This window comes from Gadus morhua, chromosome 16 (genome assembly GCF_902167405.1).
Source record: "Gadus morhua chromosome 16, gadMor3.0, whole genome shotgun sequence".
In the NCBI taxonomy this organism is placed as follows: Eukaryota; Metazoa; Chordata; class Actinopteri; order Gadiformes; family Gadidae; genus Gadus; species Gadus morhua.
Window position 1 is genome coordinate 30,404,366 of NC_044063.1, and position 27,979 is coordinate 30,432,344.

Genomic DNA, 27,979 nt, shown 5'->3' on the forward strand with positions numbered 1-27,979 from the left:
AACAGCCGGTCTAAGCAGGTGGGCGCTCTGAGGGGGGGGGGGGGGGGGGGGGGGGGGGGGGGGGGGGATGCTGTGTTGCAATGCGGATGCTGCCGCAGCAGCTCCTCCTCAGCCTCCGCTGTTCCAGATGTGGAGAGCAGAGCTCCGTGTGAGGTACAAGCCTGGGCTGGCTGCAGGGAGGGTGCTTGGGGTGATGGTGGTGGTGCTGCGGCTGCTGCTGGTGGTGGTGGGAGTAAACTGCTTCTGGTGGTCGAGGCTACGCGATGAAACCTTCCTACCTGTTGTTGGCGTTTCATTTTAATTGTCGCTCTCCTCGCGGGACGCAGGGCGACGTCGGAGCGAGATCTGCAACATGTGTCCTCCGTGAACCACGTGAGGTCCTCTCAGCGTGCTGGGCTCACTGTTCGGACAGAGCCATGATGGAGACGGTTAAAGAGAATCAAGCCGCCGGTAAGGCGTCGGGGAGCTCTCCATGTCGCGCGGTGTTCTTGCGGTGCTGCTCGTGCGCGCGTCCTGCAGACTCTGCAGAGGATGCGTAGTCCGCGATATCTGCTGAAACAAGGCAAAATGCTCCCCCATCTAACGAGGATTCTGATCAATCAAATGGTCTGACCCACGTGTAAAATTGTCCAAAGTGGCTTTAACCCAAATGCAAACCATTTTAGTCCGAGGAGCTTTATGTATTTATTTTTGTTCGGCCAAAATAGTTGGTGGACATACTAGGACGAACTCCGTTCAACTCTGTTCCTGTTTAGCAGATTTGCACTGAGACCATGAAGCTGCTGATCCATCAGTTAATCAAACGACAGCCCGTCTCTTTGTCTTAAAGGACGCGTCCCGGGGGGAACTATTAATTGCGTGCGTGTCATTAGTTGTCAGTAGGTGTCATTAATGGTTTGTGTTGCAGTTCAAAGGTGTAAGAATTCCACTTCACGTGTCACAACTAATCAACAACACACATAGCGGTAGTTAATCCCCATTACCTGTTAGTGCGTGTGTGCGTGCGTGTGTGGTGTGTGTGTGTGTGTGTGTGTGTGTGTGTGTGTGTGTGTGTGTGTGTGTGTGTGTGTGTGTGTGTGTGTGTGTGTGTGTGAGAGAGAGAGAACGTGTGGGGGGTGTGTCAGTGTGTGTGGCGGAAAGACACTCATACATTGATCCTTCTTGTGTCCACTAGATGGCAACGCCATAAACAAAAATTGTGTAGCTCCACGATTCATTATTTACATGAATCTAATGTTGTATGATGTAAAATAGCTAAACCGGAGAAGATTTGTCTTCTCAACAACATAAAGACAGGGCCAAAGCAAAATAAGTTGTCATAGAAATACAATAATTGTACATTCCTCAGCATTGCACAAACAATGACGGCAGATGCTTCTTTATTTTCTCAGACAGATGGTGCACTTTTATCACACGTACCAGTCGACACCCAAGCAGTGCTGTGTGCCGTGCCGCCGTCAGGATGGAAGAGTAGACAGGGGTAGCAGCGTGCGTTCTGGAGGTGGTTCATGAAGCATCTCTCGAACACAGGTAAACAAACAGTTTATTGGGAGTGGGCGGAATGGTACATAAGCCAGTGGCCATGTTTGTAGCTTTTAACTTATCTACAAAATCATAAAACCTTATATGATGTTGTCCAATATGTGAAATACTGTGTAGTTGTAACTAGGGTTAGGTTTAGGTTGGTAATACCTCAGATATTATTGCGTACTTCCTAGGAAATTAGGCAACCAATTCTTAGAAACACCTATTAATTCAAGTTACAATTGTAGTTATCCAAGGTTTATGTTGGTAACAGCCCAAGTTTAATGATGTACTATCTAGAAATCAGCATAGTACTTTCCAATAAATTACTTTTTCTTACATAGTTATTATTCATAGCTACACCCATTTAGAAAGGGTTAATTCGATTTACCTTAGAAACTATGGAATTACTTACCCGGTAACAACCTCCGCAGGAACAGTTTTCCTCTAGTGTCATGGTTCATCTTCTTAAATACTGGGTACAAAGCTATTTGTTCCCATGGTGTTACCACGTTATTACCATATAATTTTTAATAGATACATTCCATTGTCCATGCAGTAAACTGGAATTTGTACCATACGTTCTGCAACGTTACTAAGTAAAGCATGACAATTTACCCAGTAAGTTAGCTGAAACTGTACTGTTAAAGGAAGCCTCGTTTGTTTCCATGGTATAACCAGGTTCGTACCAAATAATTTGTAATAGATTATTCCCTTTTCCATGCAATCAACAGAAACTTGTACTATATATGTTCTGCAATGTCGTTCACTTTAATTTCAGTTGTAAAACCCCAAACCACTGTTGGTGAAAGGCATATTAAAATTAAACAAAATCAAAGGCTTATCTTTCAAACAATGCATATCTCACAAACAGGAACTGAACACTGAAAAAATCGGACAAAATAAAGAGCCGTCCACATCAACTCAATTTAAATGATACCATATAGTACATTTCAATAACTTATCATTAGCGATGACAGAAGAGTAGATTTTAATGTCACATAGCTCCACGATGCTTGCTTTAGGTAAAGTATAAAAATGTCCATACCAGAATGAAATATCATATGTAGATATAAAACTAAATAGGTAAAATATAAAAACTTCTAAGCTGAATTTGTTAGCTTTCATTAAAGTGAGACAAAAAAAGCACATTTTATTATACACAGCAACTTCAGAAACACCAACAGCTTCAAGGACTGCTTCTATTGGTTTGCCCTGGCGGAGAAAAGTAGACACTCAGAGAAATTTACAAGTAATTAAATTCAGCATAACACTATATCCAAATATTTAAACATTATCAACCAGTAACATTTCAATATCACTGCAAAATGGCCCAAATTTAAAAAATACAATGATGAACTGATATCCAAATGCAGAAGGATAGATACTTTATTGAAATGTGGTAATCAAGCTAACCTCTTTAAGACCACTTTAAGTCAAACTCACCCAGAACTCGGCAGCTCTCAGATCTGGGGCTTTTTTTGCACGGCTGACACTTCTTTGGTGAAGGGAGAGCCGAGAGCGCAAGTCTTCTTGTCCATCTTCATTCCCTTGTTATCCTGCTCCAGTGATGAGTCTGATAGGCTAGACGCAATGCTCAAAGGAGATCCCATTCAGTTTGTCAGAGATATGGTGTCTTTTCAGATAGTTCCTGATCCTGGAACACTCCGGGGATGAAGCCCACAGATAGTAGGAGGGGAAGAAAGAGAGGTAAGCAGAGGCAAACACTGTGTAAGTGGTTAAACCTGTTAATTTTCCGTTGTTGTTTAAAGCTCTATAGAAGCACCGCTTGGTGGTTCATTGTGGTTGTGGACAACAGTGTATCTTTACTGTAAGCGATAAACAGTCAAATGGAAATAAAATGGAAAAGTAATCACTTGAAATTGACAGTGCATCCATCAAATTATTATTTCCTTCCACCAGTTCTATCACAAATCTTTTTTAGTTATTTAGTTATTTAGCTATATAAGTATTGTAAGCATGGCAACAGTATGCTCTCCTCAAAACCTGAGTTAGTTTGACAAATAACTCCTGATCTGGCATCAGGCTTCAGGTTATATTCCCACACAGGTGTGGCTTCCCCCTTCATGCACTGACCATTCACAACACTCTATGCTTCAGGCCTCGAAGGTGGACACCACCGTGACCCCCATCCCAGTTCCCCATTAATTAAACATTGTGGTGGACTCTATGGACATAAACCAGTGTAATAAACCTTGCCTCTTTGTTAGAGGAGATAGAGAGCACCTTAACAATTATGTAAGGAAACAAAACGAGGAGGACACTGTAGAACCACAATCAATTATCTTTATTAAACCTACTTTAGGAGACAACGGGACGGGAACACATGTGAATGAACCTTTAGGTTAGACCCTCTTTTCCTGGACATTTCTCGGGCATTAAGGGCATCAGCCACCCGCAAAAACCCCCAGCAAAAGGGCACGGCGCACAAATGCTGCTCTGCAGCCACACCAAACCCCTTAGGGCACTGCACATCAAACTTGCACTGCAACCCACTACACAGCAACCGGTGACGTCAGAGCCCCACTGTAGCGCACTGGACGAGCGGTCTTACCCCTACTACTTCCCCCACTCGGTCCCCTGTACTGCCGCGTCTAATTAAAATACATTTCATTACAGCACTGAACTCCAAATACACAATACAAAAATATATATCTAGCTAACAGCTACTTAACTCTCCCAAGAGTTGAGACCCTCCCCCGGGGTCATAAATAACCACACTGTGTTATTGACAAGTTTTCCCTTGCTCAACTATGCAGGTTGTAAGTGTGTTCTGTATTAGGAGTTATGTTATGATCTGAGGTGCATTACGCACTCGCATCTCGTTTTGTGTTATAGTGACGCTGTCACTTTAAGATCGACGCATCAATGTACTATCTCGTTCTCTTTTATAGGGATGATGTCTCTTTAAGTTTGCGCAACTTCTTTGTTGATATGCCGGTCGGCACCATGTATGTTTTTAACGTCGACACACCGGTGAGTTGTCGGCGTGGGAAATGGTCTCATAACTTCTTTATCACAATTTCCACACTGATGAACCCAACGTTTGTGAGGCAAAAGTTGCACAGCCCCAACCTCACCAAGTACGGGGCCTTGCCACTTCCGTCTAAGTTTGCCTCGATCTTGGACTTCCCTCGGCCAGTCACCGTGATGTCACTGCAGAAATTCCTTGGCATGATGAACTTCTACCACCGCTTCATTCCCAAATCTGCTGCACTCCATGTCCCCCCTGCAGGAGGCCTTGAATGGGAAAGCACCCGAACACCTGCTGTTCCTTGGAGAGAGACACTGCATTCACAGATAATAAGACTGCTTTGGCCAACGCAACGATGCTGGCACACCCACCACATATCTATTGACATATCTATTGCCATCACCACAGACGCTTCGGACTATGCCGGTGCCGCTGTGCATAAACAGTGAGTGAATGGCGCTTGGCAGCCTCTCACTTTCTTTAGCCCGCAGTTACGCCCCAGTGAACGTAAGTATAGCACTTTTGACTGGGAGCTGCACTTTACCTTGCTATTCAACACTTCCGTTTACTGACTGAGTGCCGACAGTTTACAGCTTTCGTCGACCGCAAGCCTTGACGTTTGCCATGGCTAAGGTGTCTGAGCCGTTGTCTGCCCGCCAACAGCGACAGCTCCCGTACATCTCAGAGTTCTTTACAGATATACAACATGTTGCAGGCAAAACCAAACTCGTCACAGACTGCTTCTCTCCTGCCATCGTGGGGGCAGTCCAAATATGGCTTGACTACACACACATGGCAGCCGATCAGTCCACCGACCCGGATGTACAGTCAATCCGGACTGCTGCCATTGGACTGCTGTTAACGTAGTTTGCCTTCAGCGGAGGTGGGACCATGCAGCTTTGTGACATCTCCGCTTGAAAGCCAAGGCCTATCTTTCCCACTTATTGGAGCCTCCATGTTTTTGAGGCTGTGTATGGCCTCTCTCACCAAGGTCGAAAAACATCTCAAAGGTTAGTGGCAGCCAAATTCGTCAGGCATGGGCTCAAGAAAGATGTGAGGGACTGGGCAGACTCTTGTGTGGAGTGTCAGCGTTCCAAAATTCACCGCCACACAAAAGCACCTCTGGCGCATTTCCCTGTGCCGCAGCAAAGATTCCACCACATCAACATGGACTTGGGGGCCCTCCTCCCTGGGTCTCACTTACCTCCTCACCATGGCTGGTAGGACCACTCGATGGCAGGAGGCTGTCCAACTGACAGCAGTGTCTACTGCTGAGACGGCCCGGGCGTTCATTGGGACCTGGGTCGCCCAGTTTAGCAACCCGTCTGACCTCTTTTCAGACGGGGCTCACAGCTTACCTCTGAGCCCGCAATTGCGACAAGCCTGTCCACACGGGCAAAAAACTATCTTTTATCCTCCGTTTTCCTTGGCAGCATTTCAGGAATTTCTCCGTAAAGCCGGACTCATTTCAAAAACGCATCTAGCTGTAGAAACACTCATATTCAAGTACATAGTACATATTCAAGGCCTCTATGTGGCACTGATTCTCCACCAAATAAAGAAGACAAGGGGGATCATATGTATCAAGCCTGCGCGCTGTATACAAACATCGAGGAGGAAAAGGCAGTTAATAATAATACTTTTTAATCAAGTTAAGTAAATTTTTATTTCTATAGCGCATTTACAGACGGCACCAAAGTGCTTCACAAGAAAGTGCTCAAGCGCAATAAACAAAGAAATGGCCTTAGTTTGACGGTCGGGATTATTGCCGCCGCCTTGTGGGGGTAACACAGTCCTTAGTCTGGAGAGGACTGAATGGGACAGGGTCTAGGTCCCCCACACCCAATGCCTATGGCTTCAATGTCCAAGTGAGTGAACACGTTGTGCGCTGTTAAGCCGTCTAGAGCAACGGTAGCTTCCTAGACAGGGTAAATTAGGTTTCAGGATGTCCTAAGTGACCGTCTGAAGTGTGTGCAGTGTTTGCGACCTGACCTAACCCTACCTCTGATGTTTACTCAACATGAAACACAGCTTATATTTGGGGGAAATGGTTCAAAAGACACTTGCCAACGTTCAACACAGTTTACATACATGTGTTCCAATAAACAGTAACATTTAAACTGGGAAAACATAGATCACATTTCCGTATTAGATCACCAGACGTGCATTCAACGTTCGATTCACAATCACAATCTAATTATACATATGTATATATATATATATATATGTAACAGGGTGTCATATCTCTTAAATTATAATTACACAAAATTGCCTTTGTTTGGTTCTATTACCTGAAATGTAGCTTTCCAATGCCGCCTTATGTGCCCCTTACTATTTGATTTTGTTCTTTGATTTGGCTCCACCTCCTTCAGTACTCCCGCCCACATTCCAGAGAACCCCATAAGTTTCCCGTGCCCCCTGCCCTCTTCCCTTTGTTCTGGTTCCCTTGGGAAGAGGTGTGTACATTTATTTTGTGATCAAATCTTTGACCATCTTATAGCTTATCATTATTTATATTAGTTATTTTGATTATACATTATTTAATTGAAGTCTGGGGTAAATATCTATCCATGCATAGATTTCAGTGTTTTGGGGAACTTTGTGTTTTGTTGCGATGTCCTAGCATGCACCTGACCCTTGTGTAGTCATGCTAGTTCCCCTCCCCCCCTGTGTGTTTCGTAGAGGAGTTGGAGTAAGGGCACTTTCTAAGAGGAGCTATTTGTTCATGTGTACCTTCAGGTATGTCTTTTATTTCTTTTATTTCAATAATTTTGGTTATAATATTGTATGTAGGGCCCTTTGTTCTGGTTCCCTTGGGAAGAGAGGAGTTGGAGTAAGGGCACTTGCTAAGAGGAGCTATTTGTTCATGGTTCTGCGTCGGGTTTTAGTGGACCAATCACAGCCCTTGCTGTTGCGTCGCCTCGACGGATGGTTACGATTTTTGGGAGGGGCATGTCCGGCCCTTGCGTTGGACGCTAAGGAGGATCCACAAGGACGTAAGGGTTCCATAACCCCCTTGCGTTGCGTGAACGTGGAACCATAAAGAGCCCAGTTCGTTCAGTCACAGTTCTGTTCGGGCTACCCACAGTGTGTGTGAGTGTGTGTGTGTGTCTGTGTCTGTGTCTGTGTGTGTGTGTGTGTGTGTGTGTGTGTGTGTGTGTGTGTGTGTGTGTGTGTGTGTGTGTGTGTGTGTGTGTGTGTCTTCTGTATCAGTGTAAATGGTTAGGTTTGGTGCAGGGATTAACAATACCGCAGCAATGATCGCACTTCAGGATGTACGATGGCTAGGAGGGCAAACTTCTCCTGAAACGTCCACAGCTTTCGGACAGCTCAAGGCAACAACGTAGGACAGCGTCCTCCCTAGTATTCTCACATGGAGAGCCTCTTTTCCACCGTCACTTTCACTGACGTCTAGGCTCACTCCACAACGAAATGCTCAAACAGATGCCTCACTCCCAGTGGTGTAGTGGTCCCTGGAGAAGTGGGTATACTCTAAATGTTTGCCCTTTTTTAACGCAGCCCAGAAAAGCCCCCTTTTTTTAGAAACAGTGACATGTGAGACTACTCTATTTAGTTTACCCAAAAATCCTTCAGTAGCATTTGCTCATAGTCACATAATTTCTGCTGCTTGATCTCAGGGAGGAAGGATTATGAAATTAATATACCAACACTGGCCCACAGACTAGTGACAGACAACTCTGCATTTTGAGTGAACTATTCCTTATTCCTGGAATGACACGTATTCTCTCACTTGGCAACTCAGTAATGTATTTTGTAAACTGTGTCTTTGAACAGCTGATTTTCAGCATGGGCCAGAGTGGGCCACTATTATAAAGTAAACATGACTTGATCAGGAGCAGTTTGTAGGTATTACTGGTCACACAGGCAGCCTGCATGAATGTAAAATATAAATGAGGCAAACATGGTGTTTCAGTAATTTTTTTAACATTTATTTAAATAAAATACTTCAGATCTGAATTTGACAATGCATCCTTGTTCATATTTCATCTTAGATTAAAAAAAACGCACATCATTCTCTTCCACATAAATCATCTCGTTAGATATATATAATATCAATATATATTTAAATAATCAAATGATGATTGAACATCATCATTCAAATTATTCAACAATCGAATCAGTAAAGGCAGCGAGTATTAGCCAATAAGAGGCAGAGTAGCGTGGGTCATGGCGCACAGAGCTTTTGGCCGTGATATTACAATTATATTATATTATATACTATACTATTATATATAGAGCTCCGGGAGACGCAAACCGCAACAATCACTTTCTCCTCCATGCTGTAGTTCAACCCGGACTGCACTGCACTGATTTTGACGGTTGAACGATGATTGGCTGTTACGTTACACATGTCACTCAGTGGCCACGCTGTTGATCGCTGATCGGCTGTCATCACGCGAAATTCGCATCAAAGTTTAAATATTTCAACTCGAGCGAATTTGTCGCTGCACAAATCCTCGTGAACGCGCTCGCCTATGCGAAAGTGTGGCGCGACAAATCAAAACTTTCTCTCGCGAAAAATTCGCCCGATACGCGTCTCTAAGTTCACTTGTATGGGATCTTGTCGCCCCGTCGCATTTAGTGTGAACGCAAAAAAGTGGGCAATTTGGCTTGCAGATACTTCTGAATGGTGTGCATCTGGGGGGATTTAGAAGTGGGTATACGCAATGATGACTGAAAAATAAGTGGACTACACCAGTGCTCCCAGCAACCGAGGTGACGCAAAACCGTACTAGACTGAATTTAGCACTAATAAAACAAAACAAAAACTTACATACAACCGCCTTATAAGGGCTTTTTATGGTTCTACGTTCCCGCAACACATGACCACGCAGACGCTTCGACGAACGTGAACGTTAATGGTTCTGCATCGGGTTTTAGTAAGCGGACCAATCACAGCCCTTGCTGCTGCGTCGCCTCGACAGAAGGTTACGATTTTTGAGAGGCGCACGTCCGGCCCTTGAGGTGGACGCAAGAAGGGTATGCAAGGACATAAGGGGTCCGTAACCCTTGTGTTGCGGAAATGTGGAACCATAAAAAGCACTTTACTTCGCCTTGCACACAGCCGGGATCCTTCACTATATCGGCTCCCTTTCCCGCTCGTTTTCTCTCCCGCCTCTCTTTCCTTTCCCTGCCCATCATGCGTCATAAAAGCCGGTCAATTTGTACCCGCTACATAAGGCAAAAATAAAAAAAGAAAAGGGTTAAAAGACAATCACTGTAGGAGTTAAAATAATGCAAAAAAAGAGAAGAGAAAATTAAAAGGTAACCAGGGGACACTATGCACTGGCACTTAAAAAGACACTAATCAAAAGCTAGTGAAAAGAGGTGGGTCTTTAAATGAGACTTAAAAATATTCAGAGACTCGGCTGCACAGATGTGGAGGGGGTCTGGGGGATGCTACTGCAAAGGCTCTGTCCCCCCTAGTTTTTAGCCTGGACCTGGGCTCTGACAACAACAGTTGGTCAGCTGACCGTTAGCTGACAGTTAGTAATTATATTAACCAGGGGGTTCTGTATTTAAAGCTACAAAAATAATGCATCTCAAACAAACAAATTTGACGGATATCTAAAGTTGCCACCTGGTGGGGGGGCAATGATGCCCGGAAAACGCCAGATATGTCTAATCGGTCGGCCCAAACGACTGCGATTTCCCAAAAAAAGAGTGTGAAAAAAAGAGTGTGAAGCTCTGGGGCAACACTGCGTATCACCCCCAGACTGTTTCGAGGTCTTCATCGTGCTATGAAGGCCTTTCTTCGGGCCTTCCTCAAAGAGAGTGGCTGGGTGGACAAGCTCCTTTGCGTCATGCTGGGCCTTAGGACTGCCCCTAAGGAGGACCCCAGTCCCCATCAGAAGAACTGGTGTTTGGCTAGCCACTGCGACACAACAACTCTGTGGACACTACAACTCCCTGGTCTGCAGCCCACCAACGGAATGTGCTTCAGGATAAGGCTTTTTGTGCGGGTACCCACTTCTCACTAGGGATGGGAATCGAGAACTGGTTCTTGTTCAGAACCGGTGCCGAGTCAACCGATTCCTTGGCATCATTAGCAAGCCTGCTTAACGATTCCGCTTATCGGTTCCGGTCGCGGCAAATGCATCATGACGTCACACACACGCTGCTTTGTTTTGGTTCAGAACGCAGCAAACATGGCGCCGCCGAGGAAGAAGCGCATTGTGCGTTCACACCAAACGCGATGGGGTGACAAGATCCCATACAAAGTGAACGTAGAGTCGCGTATCGGGCGAATTGGGCTTCTCGGGGTTTGTTTACCGGCGTTGCTATGGTTTCCGGTCGTGTGTGTTCCAACGGTTTATTAGGTAGGCCCATCTAATAAATCTCTGTCTAATCAATACTTCATTTTGTTTATGTCAGTTTAATTTTGTTACAAGTTGAATGCAAATGAGCACTGTTCGCATTCCAAAAGGCACAAGCTCTTACTCGACTGTTTTCAGTCTGTGTTTTTAGTTATATGGCACATAATGTTGGCATTTGGGCTTCAAAAGCCAAACATGTATTTTTTTGTCTAGACCAATTGATTTGAAAATTTACAATTTCCTGATGCTAGACGCACTTCTGATCAGATATTAAAGAGATGTAATACAAACAAACACATTTGTACTTATTTTCTGACCCAATGAGAATCGATAAGAGAATCGATAAGGAATCGGATCGAAAAGCAGAAATTCCCCTATCAATTCCCATCCCTACTTCTCACCACTGCCTCCCACAATCCTTCACTCCCTCACGTCAGCAGTCAGCGGAATCTGTCTTCATTCATCTTGATACAACCCGGGGTGGGGTGGGGGGGTGGGCTCTTCCATGTAGAGGCATAGAGGCTTGGGACAAGCATTTTGTGGTAGACATTGGTGGTAAGGCAGGGCACATATCTGTGGGCCGCCTTAAGCCAGCTCATCTGGATCTGGACAGACCTATGGCGCTCGCCCAGCCTCCACAACGGGGGCGTCCTGCCGCTCACCATACTGTGTTATTAACATGTTTTAACTTACTCCACTTTGCAGGTGTTTGTAGTGTGTTCTGTATATTGAGTTATGTTATGATCTGAAGTGCATTAGGCACGACACCTCAATGTACTATCTCGTTCTCTGTTATAGGGACGTTGTCTCTTTAAGATCGCGCAACTTGTTTGTTGATATGCCGGTTGGTGCCATGTTTGTTTTGAACGTTTTTAGCACTAAAATTTAGCAGTTCGATTTAGCATTTCAATTTTGGATTTAGATTCATATATAAAGATTAGGATTTACATTAAACATACAATTTGGCTTCAGATTTTGCATTTCGATTTTGCATCGAAATAGCATTTAGTTTTAGATACGATTTAGATAGAAGATTTAAATGTAGATATGAAATGTAGATTTAGGATGTAGTATAAGTTTAAGATGTAGGATTTAGATTAAGGTATAAGATTTAGATTTAGATATAAAATGGAAATTTAGACACAAAATGTAGATTTAGGATGTAGATTTAGGATGTCGATTTTAATTCAAGATTTAACATATGATTCTAATTTTATATGTGTTAAAAAGTAAGTTGCAAATTGAAATTGAAATCTGTATCTCAAAAATAGTTACATATAGTAAATACAATAGTACATACTGGGTACAGACTAGACGATCATTCAATTGTAGAAAACGACCATGCAGATAGATTAAGATATATTTATCTGAACTGTTTTGGCTGTTTAGTGTGTGGAAGGAAACTATTTGGCCAAAAAAGTACCACACACCAACCAATTCTCAGGAAAAGCCAGGTCATTAAAAAAAACAACTTAATATACCCAACAGCACAGGATGATCAGTAAAAGAAAACTGCTACAACCATCAAAAAATCTGGGGTTTGCTGACGAGAGTCGGAAGGGAGAAATTGGTAACAAAATCGGGCTAATTTACCTGCAGTGTGTACCCAGCGTAACTTTTACAGATTGAATTATGATGTTAAAAATATCTTAAAAACATAGTTTTGATTAGAACTCTGATCATTAAACATGAATTTAGATGAGATAAAAAAAAACGTCACCTTATCGTGGTGGAGAGGTTTGCGTGTCCCTGTGAACCTGAGGGCTGTGTTGTCTGGAGCCTCGTGCTCCTGGTAGGGTCACTCATGGCAGAGTGTTCTCAGGTGAGGGGCCAGACTAAGAATGGTTCAAAAACCTCAATGAATAACTTAAGAAGAGGAGATGTGGCCCGGCCCGGAGGAAGCCCGGGGCCCCCGTCTGGAGCCAGGCCCAGACGGAGGGCTCGATGGCGAGCGCCTGGTGGCCGGGTTTGCCACGGAGCCCGGTCGGGCACAGCCCGAACAAACTACGTGGCACCCCCCCTCTCATCCCATGGGCTCACCACCTGTGGGAGACCCGTTGGGGTCGGGTGCGCAGCCACATGGGTGGCAGCGAAGGTCAGGGGTCTCGACGGACCAGACCCGGGCGGCAGAAGCTGGCTCTGGGGACGTGGAACGTCACCTCGCTGAGGGGAAAGGAACCGGAGCTTGTGAGGGAGGTGGAGCGCTATCAGTTAGATCTGGTGGGGCTTACCTCCATGCACAGTCTCAGCTCTGGTACCGTACTCCTGGATAGGGGTTGGACTCTATTCTTCTCCGGAGTTGCCGAGGGCGTGAGGCGCCGGGCGGGTGTGGGGATACTCATAAATCGCCGGCTGAGCGCCGCGGTGTTGGAGTTTACCCCGGTAGACGAGAGGGTCGCCTCCCTGCGCCTAAGGGTCATAGGGGGGAAAACTCTGACTGTTGTTTGTGCGTATGCACCAAACAGCAGTTCAGAGTACTCGGCCTTCTTGGAGACCCTGAATGGAGTCCTGTATGGGGCTCCAGTAGGGGACTCTGGAGTTCTGCTGGGAGACTTCAACGCCCACGTGGGCAACGATGGAGACACCTGGAGAGGCATGGTGGGGAGGAACGACCTCCCTGATCTAAACCCGAGCGGTCGTTTGTTATCGGACTTCTGTGCTAGTCATGGATTATCCATAACGAACACCATGTTCGAACATAAGGGTGCTCATAAGTGTACCTGGTACCAGAGTATCCTAGGCCGAAGATCGATGATCGATTTCGTGATCGTGTCATCTGATCTGAGGCCGCATGTTTTGGACACTCGGGTTAAGAGAGGGGCGGAACTGTCATCCGACCACCATCTGGTGGTGAGTTGGATCAGGGAATGGGGGAAATTTCTGGATAGACCTGGTAAGCCCAAAGGAGTAGTGCGGGTGAATTGGGAACGTCTGGAGGAGGCCAACGTCCTAGGTATCTTCAACTCACACCTCCGGCTGAGTTTTTCTGGCATTCCTGTGGAGGTTGGGGACATTGAGCCGGAGTGGGCGGTGTTCAAAGCCTCCATTGCTGAAGCTGCGGTGGCTAGCTGTGGCCTCAGGGTCTTAGGCTCCTCAAGGGGCGGTAACCCTCGGACACCGTGGTGGACACTGGTGGTCAGGGTCTTATGCCGCTTTTCCACTGCATGGTACCAGCTCGACACGACTCGACTCGACTCGACTCAGCTCGCATTTTTTGCGTTTCCACCGCGAAAACATGGTATCTGGTACCTGAAGTGGCTGCTTTTTCTAGTACCGCCTCGCTCTAGGTTCCAAGCGGCTGAGCAGATGCTAAAAGGTGACGTCGGCAGACGGCCGGCCACTGATCAGAGAGTGTGACGAAGTCACGAGAGCGACATGGCAACCATGCTGGTAACAGCCATAGCAGCGCCGCAGCCAACATATTCCACTTCTTCAACTTCTTCAACATGCCAGCTAATAATAGTAATGTTATCGATGTCCTCCATTGTTGTTATGTGGGTTCTCTCCATGTGTGGGTTGCGTAGGTGTTGTTTGCGTCGCGTACAAAAATACGTCACGGCCCTTTCGCGCAGCCGACCCCGCCCACATCCAGGAGGTACTATTTGCGGTGGAAAACGACCCGTGCTGCTGCCGTGTCGAGTCGTGTCGTGTCGAGTCGAGTCGAGTCGAGCTACATGTGCGGTGGAAAAGCGGCATAATAGTAATGTTATCGATGTCCTCCATTGTTGTTATGTGGGTTCTCTCCATGTGTGGGTTGCGTAGGTGTTGTTTGCGTCGCGTACAAAAATACGTCACGGCCCTTTCGCGCAGCCGACCCCGCCCACATCCAGGAGGTACTATTTGCGGTGGAAAACGACCCGTGCTGCTGTCGTGTCGAGTCGAGTCGAGTCGAGCTACATGTGCGGTGGAAAAGCGGCATTAGGCTCCTCAAGGGGCGGTAACCCTCGGACACCGTGGTGGACACTGGTGGTCAGGGAAGCCGTCCCATTGAAGAAGGAGGCCTTCCGGGATATGATATCCTGGAGGACTCCTGACTCGGTTGCAGGGTACCGACAGGCTCGAAGGGCTGCAGCTGCTGCTGTGTCGGAGGCTAAGCAGCGGGTGTGGGAGAAGTTCGGAGAGGCCATGGAGAAGGACTTTCGGTCGGCACCAAAGTGTTTCTGGAAGACTATCCGGCACCTCAGGAGGGAGAAACAGGGACACTCCAAGCTGTGTACAGTAAGGATGGGACTCTGTTGACCTCCACTGAGGAGGTCGTCGGACGTTGGAAGGAACACTTTGAGGAACTCCTGAATCCGAATAACACGCCCTCTATGTTGGAGGCAGAGCTCGAGGTTGATGGTGTTTCGTCGTCAATTTCCCTGCTGGAGGTCATTGAGGTAGTCAAACATCTCCGCAGTGGCAAAGCCCCAGGGATTGATGAGATCCAGCCAGAAATGCTAAAGGCTCTGGGTGTTGAGGGGCTGTCATGGTTGACACGCCTATTCAACATCGCGTGGGAGTCGGGTACAGTGCCAAGTGGCAAACCGGGGTGGTGGTTCCCCTGTTCAAAAAGGGGGACCAGAGAGTGTGTGCCAATTACCGGGGTATCACACTTCTCAGCCTCCGTGGTAAAGTCTACTCCAAGGGGCTGGAAAGGAGGGTTCGGCCGATCGTCGAACCTCAGATTGAAGAGGAACAATGCGGTTTTCGCCCCGGACGTGGAACTACGGACCCGCTCTTCACTCTCGCAAGGATCCTGGAGGGGGCCTGGGAGTATGCCCATCCGGTCTACATGTGTTTTGTGGATCTGGAGAAGGCGTATGACCGTGTCCCCAGGGAGAAACTGTGGGAGGTGCTGCGGGAGTATGGGGTAAGGGGGTCTATCCTCAGGGCCATCCAATCTCTGTACTCCCAAAGCGAGAGCTGTGTTTGCTTACTCGGCAGCCAGTCAGTTTCGTTCTCAGTGGGTGCTGGTCTCCGCCAGGGCTGCGCCTTGTCACCAATCCCGTTTGTGATATACATGGACAGGATATCGAGGCGTAGTCGTGGTGGGGAGGGGTTGCAGTTCGGTGGTCTGAGAATCTCGTCACTGCTTTTTGCAGATGATGTGGTACTCATTGGATCATCGGCCTGTGACCTTCAGCACTCACTGGATCGGCTGGTGGCCGAGTGTGAAGCGGCTGGGATGAGGATCAGCACCGCTAAATCTGAGGCCATGACTCTTAGCAGGAAACCGGTGGATTGCTTACTCCGGGTAGGAAATGAGTCCTTAGCCCAAGTGAAGGAGTTCAAGTACCTCGGGGTCTTGTTCGCGAGTGAGGGTACTATGGAGCGTGAGATTGGCCGGAAAATCGGAGCAGCGGGGGCGGTATTGCGTTCGCTTTACCGCACCGTTACGAAAAGAGAGCTGAGCCGCAAGGCAAAGCTCTCGGTCTACCGGTCGATCTTCGTTGGTTACTGAAAAAATTATATAAAAGTTAACTTTAGTTGATTGGAATAAATAATGTTCCTTCCCTCTCTCACACAACCCCAGACACACAAACACACACAAAATTGATACACTTTATGTAGTGTAGTGCAATCATACAGCCAGTCAAGACGAGCATGTGCTCACCAAAATGGTTGGCTGGTTGAAGCAAGCCCCCAGGAACAGTGTATACTTGTCAAGTCAAGTCAAGTCAAGTTTATTTATATAGCACATTTTAAAACAACAGTAGTTGACCAAAGTGCCGTACACAAATACAATATAAAAAACAAAACAAAGAACAAGAAGGCTTAAAAATGCATATTAGCAACCACAATGAATAAGATAAAATAAAATCTTAATCTGTATTAAAAGCCAATGTAAAAAAGTGAGTCTTTATTTGCGTTTTGAACTGGTCTATAGACTGGGCAGATCTCAGACTCAGGGGGAGAATGTTCCAAAGATTAGGAGCGGCCACAGTGAAGGCTCTTTCGCTTTTTGTTTTTTGTCTGCACCTAGGTACATCCAGCAGCACCTGCTGAGCTGACCGAATTTCTCTAGATGGAGCATGGATGCAGAACAGCTCCTACAAATATTTAGGTGCCAGCCCATGTAGAGATTTAAAAGTATACTTCCACAATCCACCAGTGCTCAGCGGCCAAGCCTGGTATTGCAGCTGTTTAAGCGGGCTGTGGACGGGTCCCTCGATTCAAGGGGCCCAGAAGTATATATCTCCGTTCACTCCAGTACAAGTGGGGAACAGGAATGTGTCTCCGCAAAAAAATTCTGGATATCAACCAAAGGCTCATAATTATCTGAACAGTATCTGACAGTAATATTCCAAGCTGTCAGGATGCGTTCCCCCTGTTCTAAATGGTCAAATTTAGTGATATCAGCCTGAAAATCACAGCACTTATCTGTTGTGGGGAAATAAGTCAGCAGTATGAATTTCAGATGTGTGAGCCTCCTTTCCTATGGAACAGAGGGGGAACAGTATCTGACAGTATTATGAATGAGCACACTTCCTTCCAAAAGTCCATAACATTCAAAATGAAAAGTCTCTCACAAAAATAATATTTTTTATTGATAGAAATCTACAATACAACATCTTCAGATAAAACTCGCTAAAGGAAGTCAGTTTTGAACCTTAGCTCTCTCCAAAGTGCCTCTGTGGTACGAGCACAGCAGCTCGTGGGCGATTTTTTTGTGTACGCGCGCTTCCTTCGCTCTTCGGGTAATTTCGGACGGGGGCGGGGACTAGGGGAAACACATCTCGACGGGGAAACCGATCTCGACACAACACCGGCCTTGCGCTGGTTTGTTGGGGGGGGTGTAAATATAGTAAATATTTAATATGACACGACTCTTCTCAATGCTGGAACGCTCCGTTCACTTGCATGGGCCCTCCACAGCGCCAGGGTCTTCGGTTACTACAAATCGTAACAATAAATTGTAAAAAGACACCATGTGAAGTTATTTTTTTCGTTTGGCAAGTAGCCGCTCATTATCGAAAATAAGCCCCTTCAGGTCGAAGCAAGACACCTCCGTTTCGCGTCGGTGTCCGGTTCGCCCTGTCTGGGGTTATTTTCCCGATAATGACCGGCGTTCTATTATCCCTTACTTAACGTCAATTTTACTCTGTATGTGGAAGGGAAAATAGCTTTATTTGTAATTACAATATTAGGCTGCTGTATTTTCAGAGACCCCCACAGGTATTTGAGTTTGCTGCTTTCATGGGAGCCAGACCTCTCAGCTCAGCTCCTACTGGCTCCCACCTAACTCGAACCCTGCTTCCATGGTCGGTAAACAATGCGATTGAGATCGCTCAGACCTTTCGCTGTTGATACTACAATGCTAACAATGCTAAAAAATAAGAATATTACTGCGTCCGGTACGTCATGAACTAGGGCGTGGCTAGGCTCCCATGATGCGGAAGCATATCTCTCCTTGATGTTCCCCTGCGCCATTGAGCAGTTTACATAGGAATGAATGGGCGCCATTTTGGAATCCGGTGTCCATTCTATAATATGTCCATGGGTTGAAGCAGCCTCACCTGCCCAAGTCTGATTGGACTATGGGGCTGGTTGAGGCTTTACAACTGTTGCACATTGAGTGATAAGTGTGCAGTTCAAACAAACCATCTCCACACACTGGAGATCTCCTGCATGGCAACATGGAGCACCGTTGTCATGTTTATTGGGATTATTCCTGGTAAAATAAAGGTAAAAAAAACAAAAACATTCACTGCAACTTTTACAATTACCTGGCTTCAAAAGCACCTCCCTGCGTCCTTGTCTGGATGAGTCCAATACAAATCACGTGGAGTCTCATGATAACCCTTCATTGGTCTACGGTGGACCGACCATAAAAAGCCTGTCCATAAAGTGACGAGAGAGATTACATGTAGAGCAACCAGCTGAGGGTTTTTTTGATCGGACCTGGATTTTTGTTTGTTTTGTTTTAGATTTCAAACAAACATCACTATATTATGATACAATGGATTCAATTAAGAAATTGCTTCCCAAGGTAAGATTAACATTAAGTATGACACTCTCTGAACAAGTTAGATAGTTATATTTTCCCTATAAAGCTGTGTGTGTGTGTGTGTGTGTGTGTGTGTGTGTGTGTGTGTGTGTGTGTGTGTGTGTGTGTGTGTGTGTGTGTGTGTGTGTGTGTGTGTGTGTGTGTGTGTGTGTGTGTAGACGTATTTTCAAAGGAAACGGGTTGCTCAGGAGGTGTACATTGTAGTCACTCATTACAAAAACCTAATGCCAGTGCTGGACAATTATGGTGAGTATGCGGTATAATAGATGTTTTGTTATATATCAGTCTTTCCGATACTCGCTCAGATGAACTAAGAAGTCATTGAATTACTTAAAAACATATTTTGTAAATAGTAACTCCTCCTTAACCCATAGCTTGTGTTTATAGTATTCAATGACGGCAGAACAAACTACTTAATGAGTTTATCGGGAACCATTCCCGTCATGTTTAAAGGTAAGAACCCTAGTTGTGGGACACATTATAGCTAGCTAGCTAGTTATAACAGCTCCTCAGAAAGCTAACATCTTGTATCCAACTGCCTGTGGTTTTCTTGCTGGCTACAGACACGAGCTACAACATCCCAGTGTGCTTATGGCTGGATGAGAGCTACCCCCAGACAGCCCCTATCTGCTATGTAAAGCCCACCAAGGACATGGTGACGGTCAGGGGGAAACACGTGGACAGCAACGGGGAGGTGATGCTGCCCTTTCTGCAGGAATGGAGCCAGGTTAGAGCGCACACGCCTACAGTCATCACATCCCATCTGGTCGACTACTAGATATTGCAGATGATTAACCAACAATCACACAGAGCAACATAACATGAAAAGAACATCTGCATTAAGTCATGTAGCAGACACTCTTATCCAAAGCCACTCACAAGTGAGGCAGAGGGCCATCAGAGCTAATAGGTGACAGAAATATGTTGTAGTGCTGCACAACCTGTTCTAAAAGACCAATTCCAGAGCAACTTGAGTCGGTACAATTCAAGGAAACTGAATACAGGCTTAGTAAAACAATGACAACACTGATGCCAAAGTCCTCCTCACTTTCGGAGACCACGTGTGCGGCAGGATTAGATTGGCCGTTGTCATGACGCCTGCTTATGGCGTCTGATTGGGTCTTTTCCCCGGCTCCAGGAGACGTGTGACCTGGTGAGCCTTCTGCAGGTGATTTCGGCCGTGTTTGGTGAATCTCCGCCCGTGTGTGTCCGCCCCCCACAGGAGACTGCCCAGGAGACGGCCCAGGCCTCGTGTGAGGATCCAACCACACATCACGTGTTAAAACACTTCCACAGTAACCATAGATATATATACTGACTAGATGTCACCTGAGCTGCTCTGTTCAGTGAAACGTATGCGTCAATAGACGTTTTTACACTGCCAAATATGCCCTTCTTATGCACGCCTTTTTTCCGGCGTGGTCCACGCGTTTACACTGCCCGAGGTATATTGCCGGCTTTAGGTAACACCCCAATTAACCCTCCAGGACTCTGCACACATCGGCGGTTTCATTTTGATGTCAATGCGATTAGACGGCTCTGCGGTTCCAGGGGGGTGGGCTTGGGTAGAGGCGTTGCTGCGCTGTCTCTACAACAGAGAGACAACGCAGCGATCCAGTTTGAACAGACCCCATGGTCACGTGAACCAGGCTGAACAGACCCCATGGTCACGTTAACAAGGCTGAACAGACCCAATGTTAACCAGGCTGAACAGACCTCATGGTCACGTGAACCAGACTTATCAGACCCCATGTTAACCAGGCTTAACAGACCCCATGGTCACATGAACCAGACTGAACAGAACCCATGATCACATTAACTAGGCTGAACAGACCCCATGGTCACATTAACCAGGCTGAACAGACCCCATGTTAACCAGGCTGAACAGACCCCATTTTAACCAGGCTGAACAGACCCCATGTTAAAGCTATACTGTACGATGTGAGAGAGCTAGCATGATTTGAAATTAGCTTCTCTTCGGAGTTCCGTTTAACTCCTCCCCCACCCTTCAGGACTCCCTGCCCCAACCCCTCGACACAGAGCCGTGCACGAGCGCTGCTGCTGCATACGGCTTACTTCAACGGCAACCATTGCGTCACTTTTCAGGCCATTCAACTCCCTCAGCTGTCGCCATCGCTGAAAAGCTAATCGAATATTTATTCTCGTTTTTCCTCGAGCAGTCTCCAACTTCTTTTTTGTTGCTGCCTTTTCAGTTTCTGTCTTTCTTTTTCTTGCCTTTTTAAAAGGATGAACCGGGGCAAGTAACGGTGGCAGTGGTAACTTCAGTTGTTTCTCTTCCATTGTGTAAACGTTGTAGGCTCACTAGGTCTAGTCCACTGTCATGAACTACTATGACAACAACGCTTTCTTTGCCCTCCGTGAACGCGCTCAGGCCGGCTCAGGCCCGTACACAGAGGGGAGAGAAAGCGCAGGCTTGTGATTGGTTCTTTAGATCCGGGCACAGTGTCTCCGATTGGTAAGCATTTTAACAGGTTTATAGCAGATACAGAATTTGTTTTTTTTTCGCTTCTTTTTCATTGCCCATAAGTTATTTATTGCTGTCAGGATGTAAAAACCAATTTCAACAACATATTAAAAAGTGCATATTACTGGATCCCGTACAATATGCCTTTAACTGGGCTGAACTGACCCCATGGTCACATTAACCAGTCTGAACAGACCCCATGGTCCCATTAACCAGGCTGAACAGACCCCATGTTAACCAGGCTGACCAGACCCTGTGGTCCGCTTAACCAGGCTGAATGGACCCCATTTTAACCAGGCTGAACTGACCCCATGGTCACATTAACCAGGCTGAACAGACCCCATGTTAACCAGGCTGAACGGACCCCATGGTCACATTAACCAGGCTGAACAGACCCCATTTTAATCAGGTTGAACAGACCCCATGTTAACCAGGCTGAACAGACCCCATGGTCACAAAACCAGGCTGAACAGAACTCCATGTTAACCAGGCTGAACAGACCAAATGGTCATGTGAACCAGGCGGAACAGACCCAATGTTAAGCAGACTGAATAGACACAATGTTAACCAGGCTGAACAGACCCCATGTTAACGAGGCTGAACTGACCCCATGGTCACATTAACCAGTCTGAACAGACCCCATGGTCACATTAACCAGGCTGAACCGACCCCATGTTAACTAGGCTGAACAGACCCCATGGTCCCATTAACCAGGCTGAACAGATCCCATTTTAACCAGGCTGAACTGACCCCATGGTCACATTAACCAGGCTGAACCGACCCCATGTTAACCAGGCTGAACAGACCCCATGGTCACATTAACCAGGCTGAACAGACCCCATTTTAATCAGGTTGAACATACCCTATGGTAACCAGGCTGAACAGACCCCATGGTCACAATAACCAGGCTGAACAGACCAAATGGTCATGTGAACCAGGCGGAACAGACCCAATGTTAACCAGGCTGAACAGACCCCAAGTTGAACCAGGCTGAAGAGACCCCATGGTCACATTAACCAAGCTGAACAGACCCATGTTAACCAGTTTGAACAGACCCCATGTTAACCAGGCTGAATTGACCCCATGGTCACATCAACCAGTCTGAACAGACCCCAAGTTAACCAGGCTGAACAGACCCCATGTTAACCAGGCTGAACAGACCTCATGTTCGCATTAACCAGGCTGAACCAGTCGTGGCATGTTAACCAGGCAGTGGTCTTCACGGAAGCCTCGTTGACGGGTCGGGGAGGAACGTGCCTCTCCCACTCAGTCGGAGGCGAGTGGCTTACACCCCCCACAGCACACGTAAATGTGTTGGAACTCGCCGCTGTGAGGAAAGTGCTGTTGCATTTCTTTCACCTGGTACATGGCTGCCACGTTCTGATCAGCACAGACACAGTTTGTCGGCGGCAGCGTACATAAACTGACAGGGGGGAGTGTGCTCCTCTGCTCTCCACCGAAAGGCGGGCGAGCTCTGGCTTAGGACTCATCAGTGTCTCCTCAGCCTAAGAGCCCTGCATATCGCGGGCGCCAAGAACTTCGGGGCGGACCTCATGTCTCGCGGGGGTCCCCGCCGAGACGAGTGGCGGTTACATCCTGACATTGTCAGACTGATCTTGTAGAGGTTCAGGACGGCTCAGATGGACCTGTTCGCGTCGAGGGACAACACACACTGCATGTGGTGGTTCTCTCTCAACCCTCGGGATCTTCCCCCGTTAGGGGTGGATGCATTGGCACACACACCTTGGCCGCGGGCTCTCTTGTTTACGTTTACCCCGCTCCAGCTGATCCTTCCTCTTCTGGAACAGGTCGGACAGGAGAGATTGTCCCTCATTACAGTGGCTCCGTAGAACCACTCAGCTCTGTGGTTTCCAAAGCTAACGGCGCTCTCACGGAATGCGCCGTGGTCGGTACTGTTCAGATCGGATGCACTGACAGTGCACCACCCGCCCGATGTATCGGGACAGCGGTTGGTTTGGCTCCTGAGAGGTCGATCCTGCAGGGAAAAGGTTTGCCTTAAGCGGTTATCAACACTATGCAGAGTGCTTGGGCACCTTCTACTTCATCCCTCTGTGCAGCAAAGTGGGGCGCTTTCTGTAATTGGTCTGACAGGAACCACGCTGTCCCATCCCTATGCAAGGTGGGAAGCGTGCTTGTGTTTCTGCAGGACTTATTGGAAATAGGTTTGGCCTTCTCCGCTATCAAGGTCTATGCGCCGGCAATGCAGGCTGTGATGGTAGCCCGGTCTTCAGCCATCCACTGGTCAAGAGATTATTGCGTGGGGCTAGATGTGTTAGGTCGGTTTCGCACTAGCTTACAACATGCTGGGATCTCCCCACCGTGTTTCGCGGGTTTTCCAGGGACCCTTTCGAGCCTCTGTCTCAGGCCCCTTTGGATGCCCTGTCTTTTAAGACGGCGCTCTTATTAGCTTTGGTTTCTGCCAAGCGGACCGGTAAGTTGACCGCTCTGGCCATCAGCCCGAGCTGCTTGTTGCTTAACGAGGACAGCTCCTTTGCACTGTTCAGACCCAATCCTGCGTTCCTCCCAAAGAACATTCACAGTTCTTTCCGGTTGAGGGATATTGTGTTTAAGGCTTTTCACCCCCCGCCTCATTCTAGTGAGGCGGAGGCGGAGTTGCATCTCCTGTGCCTGATGCGGGCGCTGGCTATGTAGGTACATGTAACGCCCATCGAGTGGGCGTTACAGCCCACTTGACTCGGAGCGTGGCCGCTTCAATGGCTCTACTCAGAGGCGTTTCGGTTTGAAGACATCATCGTGGTCTTCCCTGGCCCCTTTGTCCGTTTTTACATGTTAGACATGTCCAGGGGTTCACTCGGCCACTCTGTGTTGGAGTCCGGGGCCCCTTCTACGGCTTAAGAATATAGGTATGTTCTTTTAAGTGGCATCGTTAATATTCTCTCGCCAGCTGGCGAGTTGGATTTGACTGCCAGTATTTCTCTTCCGTCGTTTTTCAAATGAGAAACGGACTAGGGGGGTTTCCAATTGGCTCGCCAGGTGACGAGTTGGATTCGTCTGCCAGTATAGCCCTCCGGCCGTTTTTTTCAAATAAGAAGCAGACAAGAGAAGTTCCTTATCGGCGAGTTGGACTCCATAGCTCCATCCCCGGTGGTAGCGGATCTAATGGAAACCGTATTACTCTGGTTTTTCTTTACATTTTCATGGATTCCATGAAGCACGGATTGAGCCAGAGTTTAACAGACTCACTTTTTATCTTGATCATCGCCTTGGTTGATCTAGGAGGAATTCGTTTTTTATTAAGCTGTTGTTTTACGCACATCATCTGCTTTTTTGAGTCTGATGTGCCCTGGTGACTTAAGTATTTTGACTGGCGTCCAGCAGGAGTACATTGTTTGGGCTCCGCTCGCAGCTTCACCTTAGCCCATAAGGCGAAGCCTAGACGGCGTAGCCTACATGAAATAGAACGATAGTTCTGATATTTTAACTCTAGTTCCATGATTGTAGGCGTAGCCGTCTAGTTTCCCACCGGCTGTACCCTCCAAATGCTGAAAGAATAGCATGGAGGATGAGCGGTTGTATGCGCCGCATTATATACACAGTGCTGTGGGAAATGTGGGCGGTGCCCACGTTGATTGTTGCATAGTTTACATTTGCAGTACGCGCGGGCACGCACAAGGGACAAGCCCATAAGGCCAAGCCTAGACCGAGGAATTTCGGCAAGCATTTCCAAACCTGTCGCCATCTCATTGCGTCTCACACTCACTCGCTCAGTGAACTGCCTGCTGTTGCTATGACTCAGGGGGCGAGCTGAGGGGCATGCCCACTCACTAGCCTCTGCATGCAAGGAGAGTTGGAACGGCTCGTGTCGTGGATAAAACCCACGGTGTAATACTTTAACAAATTACGAGAGGTCGAGAAGAACTAGGGTCGAATGATCAACATCACTTGAGTTGGTTTGCAAAGAACTCGCGAACAGTCTCGGAGCTCCGGGTTATACCCTAATTGTGTGGCCTCCCCCAAGATGTCCTTGGCCAATCATAATGCTCTAAACTACGGGCCCACCCCGTTCCTCATTAGCATTTATGTCCCGCCCACGATGTCTAAAATACATTCCATACAGTAATTCAAGCATTACGTACAAAAGGGTTACATATTAAACATTAGTTACATGAAGTTACATATTATACATTAGTTATATGTGAGGTCTTTAATTAAAATCTATTCATCGCCTTGTTTATTAACCTGATCTTAAATCACCATGACTTACCACATGGGTTTAAGAGAAGATTGAGCCCTGTGAAAGCAATATTAATTTAAACAGTAAAATATGCATTTGTAATAGTTAACAATGCCACTTTATTTGTCTGTGGCATATACAGTCATAATCCTAAAGTAGTGTCTGATTTTAACCGGGGTATGGATTAGTTAACCTAACTCCAACTACAGAATATACATTCTAAAAACAGACGAGGAACCAGTGGGCGTAACATGTTTCTCTAAGAGGCCATTTACATGAGGCGTCGGGGGTTCATCGGAATGCAGGCTTTAGTTTAACACAGGAAGGCCAGTTAATATCAAGTGTATAATATTTGGCTCCGTTGAAAATATATTTACCTTATATTTTCATATAATTTATACTTAAAGTTAACATTACTTATTATATCTAAGTTAACTGAGAAATAGACTGTCATTGACTACAGATTGATGTCTTGTGTGAATGTTTGCCGGTCAACCCCGAACTCTCTGAGGTGTTGAATAACAATGGAACAAGGTCTGGAGCCTGTCCCTCTCTCCCCTAATATACATTTGGCAAATATCCTTTCAACCCTTCATTATTTTCTACCACACTCGCTGCACAGACACAGAACGTTATTTTAATAAAAGTAACGATAGTAAGAAAAATTGGGAATCGTATAGTTTTTTGCCTGAGGGTCAGAGGCGCTGCATCCCATTAGGCATACCAGGCAATTGCTTGGGGCCCCGGGCCACTACTAGGGGGCCCCCTAGAGCCAAAAAAAAAATAATAATAAATAAAATCGCTCCCTTCCCCCCCCCCCCCCGGTCAACAATCGCTCCTTATCCCCCCCCCCCCCCGTCAACAATCTATAAGGTATCATGATACCTTTCTAGTATTGGTATACCGTGCAACACTAGGCTGAACAGACACAATGTTAAACAGGCTGAACAGACCCCACGGTCACATTAACCAGGCTGAACAGACAAAGGGCGTAGGTTTGGTATGAGCTTTGGTTGGGACACACTAAATCAAATCAATAAATTAAAATAATAATGTTTCGATGACGGATTCATAGGACCCTTAATAATACTAACAAATACAGCAGGGTTCCTACAGATTCCATAGGTCCCCAAATAATAGTTCTGGAAATACCAAACATGCTAAAACAATGTTATGGCCCAGAGGTGACATATGCTATCTGGGCCTTTGTCCGCTTGGGGCTGGGACGCTGCTGTGGAATAGTATCATTGACGTCAACTCGTTGGACATTGCAGGCTCTCTCCAGTTCTACAGACAAGCAGAAGGACTTGATGAAGACGCACAACTATTTCTGACAACAGAAGATGATCAGCCTTTTCATCAAGACAATGAAACTAACTGTTAAAACCTACTATATATTTTCCATTATAAAATCAATGTAGGCCTATTATACATTTGTAAATGTGTTTCCTTTAATATAGCAATATCCCCGCTATTTAGTGTCACTAGCCTATTGTTTGATAAGTTTTGTATTCTTTTTGAAGGTCAATGTTTAAATAATTTTCTGCTGATATATTCTAAATAGACATAGGTTAGTATAGTAGCTAGGGTGTATTATACACATACATATAATGTCTAACACACATACATTTATGCATAGATATTTGTATATGGTGTATAGCCTTTTAGCCTACCTAATGCAGCAATCTTTCTCTCCTTGCTTCCCTCTACTTATCTCTATATATTGAATGCATGCGACCAGCTTTACATAAGTCTCAAACATTTGTGTTTTGTTAATCATGATGCTTAATACTGTATATATATCTTTAGTGAAAATGACTACAGTAATCTGTCTGTCCCCAGTGATTTACAGTTCACAAGATGTGATGACAAATGTTATTTCTGTTCCAGGCTAGTTCCTATGTGTTTTTATTTGGTAATCTACGTTTTAAGAATTGATGAATACAAGCTTGAGATTGATTATTAATTAATCACAGCAAATTGTTGTGTTTTATATGTGCATGCATGTAGGCCTATGTCTGCAGATATGCTTGTATGTATGCATGTGTTTATGTTGGTGAAGGGATATACAGACATTCTTTGTACAGTTTGTTGATTGTTGTATACCCAGCTCAAATAAAAAGATTTAAAAAAAAATAAGCTGCAGTTTGGATGTTATTAATCCCTTCACTTCCTGCCCATCTCATAATTTTTCTTCACTGCTTATGCCGTGGGACTGTGAAACCGCTCAAACCATGAACCATTCAGATGCAATTTCTGATCATTTGTTATAATCACTACTAAAGGTTGTGGTAACTCGGTTAGGTAGGAAGGCTCAAAGCAAGGGCCAGGCAGGGTGTGAGGGTCCAAAGCCTCAAACGGCGGTTTATTACACTTGGTATCAAACAGTTTCTCAAGCGCACGCTGTACATCCAAGGCGGGGGGTTGCTCG

The 27,979-nt window shown here is 46.2% G+C and overlaps 1 protein-coding gene across 5 annotated transcripts; it reads left to right on the top strand.

The window, feature by feature from the left end:
• Positions 1-1,395: 1,395 nt before the first annotated feature.
• Positions 1,396-27,672, top strand: zgc:123278 (UEV domain-containing protein). 5 transcript variants are annotated; one of them, XM_030381088.1, is made up of 7 exons: positions 1,396-1,530; positions 3,169-3,234; positions 19,006-19,093; positions 19,222-19,300; positions 19,411-19,574; positions 19,986-20,100; positions 26,823-27,672. In XM_030381088.1, the coding sequence occupies exons 3-7, from the start codon at positions 19,091-19,093 to the stop codon at positions 26,930-26,932; spliced, it is 471 nt and encodes a 156-aa protein (XP_030236948.1). In that variant the 5' UTR covers positions 1,396-1,530; positions 3,169-3,234; positions 19,006-19,090; the 3' UTR covers positions 26,933-27,672. The 5 variants fall into 5 exon arrangements, with proteins under 5 accessions (XP_030236948.1, XP_030236947.1, XP_030236946.1 ...); XM_030381087.1 differs by having other exon boundaries at positions 19,235-19,300; XM_030381085.1 differs by lacking the exons at positions 1,396-1,530; positions 3,169-3,234 and adding an exon at positions 18,579-18,829 and having other exon boundaries at positions 19,235-19,300.
• The last annotated feature ends 307 nt before the right edge of the window (positions 27,673-27,979 follow it).

Excerpts from the sequence above, each read along its gene's own strand:
- zgc:123278 (XM_030381085.1), top strand. The coding sequence starts at position 18,800 with ATGGATTCAATTAAGAAATTGCTTCCCAAG. Across the intron at positions 18,830-19,005 it reads TTAAGAAATTGCTTCCCAAG|ACGTATTTTCAAAGGAAACG; the intron begins GTAAGATTAACA and ends GTGTGTGTGTAG. Across the intron at positions 20,101-26,822 it reads GGAGACGGCCCAGGCCTCGT|GCTCTCTCCAGTTCTACAGA; the intron begins GTGAGGATCCAA and ends TGGACATTGCAG.